This window comes from Pseudomyrmex gracilis, unplaced genomic scaffold (genome assembly GCF_002006095.1).
Source record: "Pseudomyrmex gracilis isolate BER0280 unplaced genomic scaffold, ASM200609v1 scaffold_6, whole genome shotgun sequence".
Lineage (NCBI taxonomy): Eukaryota > Metazoa > Arthropoda > Insecta > Hymenoptera > Formicidae > Pseudomyrmex > Pseudomyrmex gracilis.
This window is the reverse complement of record NW_018020590.1, coordinates 750,022-761,607: the sequence shown is the minus strand read 5'-3', so window position 1 is coordinate 761,607 and position 11,586 is coordinate 750,022. Positions and strand designations below refer to the sequence as shown.

The 11,586-nt window shown below is 38.5% G+C and overlaps 1 protein-coding gene across 1 annotated transcript; it reads right to left on the bottom strand.

The window, feature by feature from the left end:
- Positions 1-2,046: 2,046 nt before the first annotated feature.
- Positions 2,047-4,498, bottom strand: LOC109859009. Its single transcript, XM_020436830.1, has 5 exons — positions 4,289-4,498; positions 3,855-4,064; positions 3,548-3,701; positions 3,378-3,478; positions 2,047-3,238 (listed from the first exon to the last, which is right to left on the bottom strand). The coding sequence occupies exons 1-5, from the start codon at positions 4,307-4,309 to the stop codon at positions 2,993-2,995; spliced, it is 732 nt and encodes a 243-aa protein (XP_020292419.1). The 5' UTR covers positions 4,310-4,498; the 3' UTR covers positions 2,047-2,992.
- Between the last annotated feature and the right edge of the window lie 7,088 nt (positions 4,499-11,586).

Below are 11,586 nucleotides of genomic sequence, written 5' to 3'. Positions count from 1 at the left end.
AATCTCCGCGCGAAATTTCTCATTACCGGGATACCTATGTCCCCGCGAAACGTGTTCGACGAGTAATCGTCATTTTTTCCGGTCAAAGTTTGTCGCCATTTTTCTCACAACGGCGCGCGATGTACCGGGGTGTGTTACAACAAGACGTGTTACATCGTACGCTACATGTTGCTTTTATGTAATGGCTACGGTCGCGGCGACACGCGGCCACGTAGCTATCGTCGCTATCGTGTGTGGTGGCGTTTCGGTTTTTTTTTTTTTTTTTTTACTTGATGTAGCCAAAAAAATGTCATGTTTACACGTATCATCATCTACGTCTCGTAAAATCGAGCATGCGAAAAAGCAATCGCGGGATAATTCGTACGTTGATTTTTTTTCAGCAGAAAAAACATTTACACGTTGCAACTCTGCAGTTTTTCGCTTAACTCTTGATTTTATTTTCAGGAAATAAAAGTTCGAAATGTTGTCCACACATGATATAAATTTCATTATTGGAAAATCAATCGTCAAATAAATGCGACAGAAAGTTCATAAAATTAATCTCGCGGAGAAACTGCAACAAATAAATATCAATCTCGTTGAAACTAAATCTCAACTGTTAATGTATATATGTTTGATGTTTTTTTTTTTTTTTTTTTTGACTACATTGTATATTGCAATTAACAAATTGCGCGCGATCAATGTCCGCGAAACAATTTTTGTAAGTTGCACCATGTCATTAGCTCATTTGCATCATCGCTTATAATAAAAGTTCTCTTTAAACGTGCAAAAGAGATGCGTCATGTTGCGAGGAAAGGTTCCGAGAGAAATGACCTACTCGTCCTATAAGTTTATACCACAAAGATTACACGGTAGTGCCCCCCCGCCGGTCATCTTTACTGTTAGTAGTAATAGGAACCGAAAATGGAGAATGCACACATGTATGAAAATAAGAAACTTCATCAACGCGACATGATCTGATCTTTCGCTTGCACTCTGAATACACGTGATTTTCTTACTTCCCTCTCTTTCTAACTGCCGTGGTGAATGATTAGACTGAAACATCGTAATGAGACAACACGAGTTTTTTTTTTTTTTTATATACTTTCTACCCCTTAAATACCCCACGTTTATCATTTGTCGGTATTTTAATTACTCTTTTCCGCCTTGGAAAGAAAGAGAAAGATGATCGTACATTAAAGAGAAGAAATAAGAAGAAATGTCAGCGACAGAGTTGCTGAACGAAGTTCTTTTGCGCTCTTATTTTGGGCTGTAAAAAAATCTATATTTCCGCTCTTCCGTGTATGTGATGTAGTATCACACAAAGTAAAAACGTAACGTCCGATACAACAATTCTTTTATACTTCACAAACACTAGTGACAGAGAGAAACCGGCTGTCCCATTGTCTGTTTTTACGACGCCTTTTGGCTGCTACTTTGCGCGCCATTGCACCCACTTTTGTGGAAAGTAAGAACTACGTAGTTGCGTATCCTTTTCGTGATGTAGCCGATACAATGTCATTTGGTTTAAGTCCGTGCTGTGCATACATATTTATTATTAATATTATTATTTATTAATAAACAACGCGGGAGCAAGTTCCGTAAATAATACAAAAGAATTTTTTTACTGTCGACAAGTGTACAGTTTCTCGATGATTCTGTGATGCAATATATATTTAATAAATCTATTTTTTCAAATGTTTTCGATTGTATCGATTTTTTTATACCGCATAAAAATTGAATAGACGCAAATCCCCTTTACGCGTCCTGAGTTTCACATTCATTGTTACGATATTATTGAGCACTATTGATGCACTTCATGTGTAAAGGCCCATTTACACCCTGTTGCCTGTATCTGTTTTGAGACTATTCAAAATCAATTTTCAAAAGTTTCATAATATATATATATTCAGAGTTGTTGAATACATTTATTACACATTTAACATACATTTACTCAAAAATTTATCGATCAAAAATTTCATCAAATCTCTTTTAAGAGGAAATACCGTAAACGACATAAGTAGGAAAGGAAACTGTTAGAAAAATCGTGCTGTTTACCAATAGGACTATCTTCCAGTTCTCTCTTTATTGGATAATTATATAATGTAAATTGCGCTTCATAGCACGTTGTATGTGACAACAAATCGGATCATGATTTTTTTTTTTTTTTTTTATAACAAACGTTTAATAAACTATGAACTGGTAAAACTATAAAGTAGATTCTACTGTCGCCTTTGAGGTCAACGGGACATTTTCTTACAATCGAACTTATACGTACGTATATATGTATTCTCGGATACATAAATTTCAATTGCGAAATGTTTTCTTAATAAGAATGCGTCACGCGCATGTTTAATACATAGTGCAAAAGGTGTAGAGAAAAAGTGCACAATTCTTAATGCTATCGAGCCACGTTTATGTTTCATTGTTTCGTTGTATAAGAATCACAAGGACAAATATTATAATTCAAGAGATAATATTTTTTGCTAAGGTTTCTAAGTGAGCAAGAAGAAGAGAAGTGTCAAATATGACTTTTCCTATTTTTTTTCAAGTTTGTTACGTTGTAAAAATGCATTCACATCTCATTCACACGTTTAAGTGTTTTTACTGGCCATTTATGTAATTATTACGTGACTAGTTCTTATATTTCTTCATGCCTTGGATAGTTTTATCTAAATTATTCGTGTATATTTTGTAAAAGATAAAATTTATCGTGTGTTTAATGCAAACATAAACTGCTGCTTGTTAAAGCAGCAACAGATATAAGACGTGATTCACAAATGTTTTGATCGTAAAATTTAAATGTCACTCTAATAGTTTGTAAAACCAAAAATAATATGTAGTACACCGTAGATCTAAAAGTACAAAATTGTCGAAAAGGCAGTTTGATTAATGACAATAATGACAGAATTAAACGCGTCCTTGTGTAACCTTGACGCGTCGTAGATGCAGTAACAAGATGCATCTGTTTATTCGAGTCATTCGAGAGTGCGTGCACGAACAGTCAAACGCACTACGATTTTCCCTTGCGGAATCGGTGCCTTGCTTGAGCTTTACTGTATTTCGGATGTTTTTCCTTCTCATTGTACAAGTTGTCCATGTCAGTGTTCTCGAGATCTTCCTTTTCGTCGGGGAAGAGATCGACGGGCGGATCTAGTAGCGATTTTCTTTGGCACTTGATGAAGTAACGAAATCCCTTCGCAATTACGAAACCTAGCATGGCTATAGATATTGTTAGTAACGCCATCAGTAGAGGATACTGCAACACGTTTTATATAAAACAATTACACATTTATCTTCTATGTTGTAATTGATTAGAAATAATGTTTTTCTCACACTGACTATAGTATCATGAGAACATTTTAATTTCAAAATAATATAAAATACGAATCATATACCGTTAACGTCGGCTTGTTTGTAAAAACATAGTCAGCAATCACAACTATGACTCCTAATATAATGCCGACGCCAGCTCCAAGCCAAGGAATCTGTTGATCAGCTGTAAAACAAAATTTTGTTATAAACTATCCGATTTTCATATAGTTTCATTAAGGTCTGTTTAAAATACCTCTCTGATCTTTGATTAGTGATCTGGACGCTGTGTTTATAGCTTCTAAAATTTTGGGCTCATTCGGTTGTAAGGACAGAGCTCTGGAGTAAGATTTAAGCGCTTCACCGAAACGGAATGTTCTTAGTTCAACCTCACCCTTCCTGAAATAACCCTGAAACAGATGTATAATGTAATTAATATGTGATTTATCTACTTGTCTTTCTTCTTAGAATCACACTTTAATAAAAACATGATATAAAATGTGTATTAATTGTCTGTTTTCTTAATTTTAATTTGTTTTATTGAACATTAATGTTTCATATACTTTGGACCAGTCAGGCTTCAATCGGATAGTCATTAAGGCATCCTCCATGGCATAATGGTATTGTCTTATCATTAGAAAGGCAAAGGATCTGTTACTGTACAGAGAATAATTCTGTGGATCCAGCTTGATGGCATGTGTGTAATGAAACATTGCTTCCTTGTACTTTTCTTCCTTGACACACGCATTTCCTTGCTGCTTGAGATTTTCCACCTTGAAGACAGAAACAGAAAAAATTATTCTACATCAAAAGTCAGGTTAAATTTTCATTGTTAGAGGTTAGTAAAAAAAGACTTGTGTTTTTTTCTATGTGCTATCTGGTTTTTATCACTGCGAAACAAAGTTTCAAAAATAAGTGAGTTTTTTTTCAAAATGTTATCTAGCTAATTACAGTTATCAGTAATAATAAACTTGCAAATACACTTTGATAAGCTCACCTCCATCTCTCGCGCAGTCATGCTTTCTAGTTAGCGCAGAATTGATCGGCAGAATAACTCTGAAAAAGCAGCAATGAATTTAATCGATCATCTCCATCGTCTCGAGCGAGTTTTCTTAATTAAACATAATCGACAAGTGGGAAAGCTAGCGCGAACACCTGACACTGGATATCACATACTGACTGGTAAGGTGCATGCGCACTGATAGTGTACTGTATATTATGTACATCCTTTCTGCACAAATTGCGCACGCATTCTCCGCATTGTTACCTATCACAAGAGTTTATTCATCTACAGTATTACTTTCAATTTTTAATTAATGAGATAATAGGCAAAATTACAGTAAGGAAAGGGGTGGAGCCGAAGGGGCAGGAAAGAATCAAACGGCGGTTTTTTGTTCATGATTTTTTAATGTTCGAAAGTTCTCATTTCATACAAATTAAGTTGAGTTATAATACAAACTTAAGATATATACATCAATATTTCGGGTGAAACTGCTCACACAGCTATGCAACTTAGATAAATCCGCCAGATCATCATTCATATCGTTAACCATTTTATTCTTACTTTTTTTTTTGTATGGTTTTTTTCTGCATTTGAGTCAATCTCATACACGCATTATGCAACAAAACTGGCAAGTCGTTCGAATAAATATACTTTTTCTCTCTAATTATTCCCGTTTTGCGTTTTCGGAGTGCCTCCTCAAGTCGGAGAATCGGCATTCGAGAAACGAGCTCGCGCGTTTCTTTGCGATCTTGGTTGTAAGTCGTTTAACAAATTTAAAGAGAAATATTTCTTTGAACGACGAGATGCGCCACGTTATATTGCGGACAGACTTTAATCGAGCAAGTCAATTTTACAACCGTTCTTTTAACGCATGTTTATTTACTTTCATAGGAATAAAAGTAGTTTTTTAAAAGAAAAACTGCCTATTTATTAATAATTTTATTTATGCGGCACAATTTGAGGAATTTTAAATAAAAAGACTTATAAGTTTTTGATAAAAAAAACTCACGGTGAAAATAGCTTGGTTAATTTTTCAATGACTCTTCTTAGCGAATATGTTGAAAGACTTCCGGTGGTTGTTCAAATGCAACACAACTTCGCCGATGTAATTTATGTTGACAAACAGAAATTACCGGAACATTTTACGCAATTACGGAGATCCGATAGAGCGAGCTTGTGCTGCACACGTGAAACACCGGTTTGATACGGTACGATACGGCTATTCGACTCGTTCTCGAAAGTCCGTCTCGCATCGCAGTTTTAATAACATGATATTTTAATTTATTACAACACAAATCATTTATTAATAATTTACTAATGATACAAAATCAATCAATTAAGGCGATCACGATCACTCTTCCGCTTCGTCGTTTGGTTTAAATTTAAACCCGCACAGCCGTGGCGAATCTCTCCGCAAATCTCTCTTTCTCTCAAAGACTGTTTCTCAACAGACTTGCCTCCGATCCGCATTATAAATTTTCCGATACGATATAACAAACAAAAAAGCGAAACATATACACAACAAGAAATAGAATAGTCGCTTTGCTTTCTTTTCTCTTTGGTGCGCGCGCGCACAACCTATAATCGAATCAACGCAACTGGAAGATTAACAATGACGAAGGTTGAGCTCGTTTGCAAATTATGTACAGAAATTAAATTAGCGTAGTAACAACAGAGAGAAACACCGTCGTGGCGAAGACGGGAAAAACGCGCCGATTCCCCTACAAAATCTCGCGGTTCCAATATGTACACATCTCTTTCGCGCGCAGAGCCGCATAGAGTGCATTTTGTCGATTGGCGCGAATCGCAGATAAACTCGAATCTGCCTGAGCACAACATGCACACACACAACACAAGACACGTTTCGCTTCTTTATGCACTCGTTGTTATAACGCATTCGATTTATCGTCGTCATTTTAATCGTCAGCATCGTCGTCATCGATTTTGTCAGCGTGTGTTAGCATCGCATTGTCAATCGCCTTCTTTATCGAGTCGACTCGCCTTTTTCTCTTTTTTTCTCTCTCTCTCTCTCTCTCTCACCGCTCTCATTCTCTCATTATCTCATTTGCCTTTCCACCTTCATCATTATCATCACTCATTTTTTTTGTCGCGTGGCTTTTTCTCCTCGCTTTTTCTTTCATGCACAATTCTCAAATACATAAAAACAGAAAGCACGCGCCGAGCTCGGGGGGATGAAGAAGTCGCGTGGAACGTGACGGGAAGCTCTTGTTTGTTAAACGTTTATTCCGGCGAATCCGCGCGAGGGACATACCATTATTATAATTACGGAAGATAAAACAATTGAAAGTGAAAATATGTACAATTGCTACTTTTAACGATCCATAAAAAAAAACTGCACGAATTAAAACAAGTTGATTAATATCTACAATTGCAATTTTCATAAAACTCATTAGCTGCACGATGTTCTCGTCACATACAGACGGGGAACTGCTTTCAGGACGGAAATTCAAGGAGATAGAAATGGAAAGCGGAAATTGGATCAACCGATAACGTTGCCGATAAAGCGAAAATCTCTTGAAAAAAATAATCGCATGCCGTCAAACGATCGAGACAATTTATGTCGATCGTTACATCGTCTTCCGACAAGCGACATCAGCCGAAATCGATACACAAGTTTGCGCGCGGATCGATTTGAATTCCCGAAGACCGCCTGGTACGATCGGCCGCGAGAAGACAGGAACATCCTAACAGTCGTTTGGAGTCACGCCCCTCCGAGGGCGCGACAATTGCACGTCCCGGTACAAAATCGAAGACACGATCGGAAAGGCCGACGAGACACCGTAGGCGGGAAGGCGCAAAAGGGAAAAGGGTGAAAAGAAACGTACAAATCGGATTCTCGTCTCTCTCGATTTTCCGCGCTTTCCTCGCGAATTAACACGATCTTAAAGCACTAATTAAATAATTAACATTGCTATTGAGTATACGGGAGGAGTATGTGACCACAGCCTGTGATAGCTCTTTTATTTAAAAGCTCAATCATCAGTTACACAATGTACAAAAAAGCAGGGAACGGCGATCAAAATTTGTTTGTGTTTATTGACGAGGTGAATTTGACAAGGGAATTTGCGCGCGTCGGAGAATTTGGAATCCGCGTTTCCTCTCAAATCGATCCGCGGATCTCGATTTTTTCCGGAGTTTTCCCGATCGGCGAACGTCACGTTTACGTGGGAGCCCACACGTTCCACGCGAGTGAAACTTTTCCCCCGAAAAATTCGGGCCCGCGCGAATCTCATCTCTCGCTCTAACAATATAACTCCTCTTTATTCGCGTTTTTTTCTTCGCTTTGTATACTTTAATTAGTGAATATAATATATATGTATAGGTAATAATTGCAAATACAACTATATAGTGAATATACGAGCCTTTGTCAGGGGGAGCAATGCAGTCGTCGTCAATAAAAGTCACGGGGTACATTGTATACCTATACATGCTATTCTCGAGTCATCATATAATCATCATAATTATCATAATTATCATCTCTCGCTCGCTCGCTCTTTTTCTCTCTCGCTCTCTCACACTCTTGTCGCAACGTACAACTTAAAACGAAAACATATGTGTATCTGTATATATATTNATATATATATATATATATATATATATATATATATATATATATATATATATATATATATAGTTTATATTCTCTTTTCGTCGTTTACCTGCTTCTCCTCTTTCGCGTGTGATCGATGCTGAAAACATAAAACTATCTCTTTTGGCGCTCCTTAAGTCACAAATTGTCAGTCAGCCGAGCGCGCTTTAAGCTTTCTTTTTTTTTTCTTTTTTTTTCTCTCTTAAGCACTTACAAAATAAATCCGCTCGCTTTTCGATCGAGCACACGCGGCGACCGATCTCAACCTGTCGCATTTTCTCCTTCTTTCTTTTCGACGGCGCAATCAATCGCGCGGAAGAGCTCGATTTGTCTCGATCTTTCCGCGCGTCGATCTCTCCCGCGTCAAGTCCATCCCAAACCCGCACATCGGTCCCGAATCTCGTCCCCTTCTTTCTTTAAAAAAGAACTAAACGTTTTCTCTGATTTTGTTTTAGAGACTTTTGCGACTTCTCTCTTTCTCTCTTACAACGTGCGACTGAAAATCTGTCGGAGAAGTCGCTCGATCTCTATGGAAACTTGGCAATCAAGAAGGCAATTTTTTTTTCTAATCGGACTAAGTTCAGAATTATCTCAGGCGGACTTGGAAGAGTTTTCGCACGAGATCGGTCTCCAGCGGAGCAATTCTTATTTTGATATGGGTAATTCATAATGGAGAAACGCGCGAGCGTCCGGTACGAATTCTGTCGCGTCGAATGACGACATCGTATCAATTTCAGTCTCGAAACGCGATCGCCCGGCACGCCGCGTTTTTCTCGCTTCTTCGTTCTTCTTCGTTCTCTTCTTGTCCTCGCTTCCTTTGTTTTAATCTCTAAGGCGCTTTTTTTTTGTTCAATTCTATTTCTGTTTTTCAGACCCTCGACGCTTTTTTTTCAATACTTCAACATTTGCGTTAACCTTTTATCTACGAACGGGATATCAGGGTTCAACGCGAAAGAATCCACACGTCTGCTTCCACAAATTTCTTGCGTAATCGTGAACGAAAGAACCTCGTAATTTCTCGCAATAACGTACATGTCGTGTTCAAGCAAACAAGGGAGGGGGATCGTTTCTCTCTTTCTTCACGAACATGATCTCTGATGAGAAACAGACGCGCGGATCCGACGTAGACAAAGGGTTAATGTTTTCTTTCGAACAAAAAAATTTGTTACAGTATCTCGGCGCACAGGCGATTATGTTATTTACGAAGAGTTTCCCTAGCAACACATCACAGTCAAAAAATATATATATTTGCTAAGTGACGAACAGATGCTCGCGTTTTCGTTTTACAGCAACCTCCGTCGAGCGCGGCGCGAATAATAAAAAAGACAAGAGGGGAAGGACAAAGAACTCGTCTCGCCAAGAGTTCATCAAAGAACGTGACGAGTTCCTCAAAGAATATGTATTCTCACAAGACGAGAAATAACTTTTCGTCGTGTTTCTCGTCTAATCCTTTTTTTTTTTTTTTTTTTTTAATGTATAGCTGCACTATATAAATATTACAATCGACTTTCTCAAAATTACTAACTTACTAAGAGGATTACTACGGAATATTAAAAAGAAGGAGTAAACGTGTATTGTGTGATTGATGTTATGTTTGGAATTATCATTCGTCGGTTTTTGCAAAATCAGCCGCAAACCGTCAATCAGCCGCGTAATCACGAATTTAACGAGTTCTAATCGCACTTTTTTTGTTATCACGAGAATCGCGATAGAGAAGAGGAAGAAACCGCCGCGCAATCTGGATCTTAGACGAATCGAAGATGATCTTGCATCGAGAGGACGATCTCAAATTTCTCTGCTAAGACGATTGTAAGACTGTTACCACTGTTCGCCGGAAAAATTGTCGAAAAACCGAGAAGAGCGCGCCTCTCTTCGCTCTTTAATTCTCCCTTAATATATTGGATCGGTTCGAGGCTCTGGCTAAGGATACTCTAAGCAAGGACACTTTGCGAGAGAGATCGGATCGAGAGAGTAATGGAGCGCTGTACGTGATATGCCTCTCTCTCTTGTGTGAAAGAAGAGAACGTATTTATTCTCGTAAAATGATATGCCACTCTCTCGCGCAATTTCGCGATCGAATGAGCGCGAGAGTGCCGTGCGCACTTTTGCCCGGCTGAAAATCCACCCGCCGCAACTCGAGCCGCGAGATTTACTCGCGGACGACTTTGAGATATGCGCTGTTGCGAAAAATAATACTGCAAACAAATTCATATTTGAAAGTTTGTTATCCAATGCGACGCGCGAGATTTCACGATATATTTTTGTTTTTGTTTTTTTTTTGTTTTTTTTGCAAAAAAGCGCAACTTCGTTGCCCTCATCATCGACGCGATGATTCGTGATCGCGCGCGTGAAGCGCACTTTCACTCCTCAGTGAAAACACATCGCGAATTCGCCAAATGTTATTTCAACATCGATGCTCTCGAGGCGAGAAAGAGTGTTTGCTCCGATTTATCATGCGTGTTCCTCGAGTGTTTACCTGTTGTGTAACTTGCAAGGGAAACGGGTGAGAATGACTCTCGAAACGTGTCTGCGAAGAAATGCAACTGATGGAGAGAGAGGGGGGAGAGAAGAGAAAGGGGGAGAATTGCAAATATATTTATGTGATAGGAATCACACAACACGTCGAAGAAATCAATCAGGTATAGGGTTGTTTGAAGGACTCGGGTGTGCGGCAAACACACACACACACACACACACATCTTTCCCCAACGAGCGTTTGTCTTTGGGAAAGTTCTACAAAACAAAGTGTAGAACATTAGTCTGTGCTCGAGGATTTCGAAGAATAATAATTGGATAGTTGATTCTCTTTTGGTTAGCGAAAGAATATCGAAGACGATCGAGAGATGTGTGCGTGAGAGAAGAAGAGAGAGATGAAGATCGAAGTGCATCTATCTGAAACCGCAACTTTCAATCTCTCCACACGATCCTTCACTTCGCTGTATTTACATCTTCTATTTGACGCGAGTCTATCGGTTAATCTCCCGGTTATTATTGATTTCTCGAAGCCGAAGTTTCTATTACACATCCCTTTTTGTTTTCATCAGCATTTTTTGCACATAGGTACTGGTAATACTAGAAGATAATGCACGTAGGATTATACTGTGTTATATGTTTGTGTGCGTGTATGTATATGTGTGTGTACATATATTATATACAATAAATTCACGCTTCGCTAATATTGGCACTTGGAGTTTTCGTTTTCTCTTCGAACAAGTTCACAGAAAAGGTGAGAAAGAGGAAGTATGAGTGAGTGAGCGAGAGAAAGAGAGAGAAAGACGGAGTTCGGTCGTCGTTTGAACCTTTTGAGCATGAATATGAACGTGTCCGCGTCATTTCTCATCATCCGGATGGGTCACGGACGGAGCACATGACTCAATGACATTTAGGATGTTCTAGAGGCAGTATAAGTTACGCAGTTAGAAATAAGGGCACTGTCTTCTCACTCGATGCGTCACGCACCGATTTAATCTGGACGAACATCTATCGCCTAGCTCGGAAATCAATGAAGTTTTTCACGTTTTTTTTTTTTTTTTTTTGGTGTGAACATCAAGAAAGACAAATTTGTGCTGTCCGTCGAAAAAACTCGAGGAAAAGATCTCTTCCAACACAAAAATCCGAATGACACACACACACACCTGTCCTAAATATATCCACGGTAACGAGAGAGGACTACGTTTATCTA

Excerpts from the sequence above, each read along its gene's own strand:
- LOC109859009 (XM_020436830.1), bottom strand. The coding sequence starts at position 4,309 with ATGACTGCGCGAGAGATGGAG. Across the intron at positions 4,065-4,288 it reads TGACTGCGCGAGAGATGGAG|GTGGAAAATCTCAAGCAGCA; the intron begins GTGAGCTTATCA and ends TCTGTCTTCAAG. Across the intron at positions 3,239-3,377 it reads CAAACAAGCCGACGTTAACG|TATCCTCTACTGATGGCGTT; the intron begins GTATATGATTCG and ends AACGTGTTGCAG.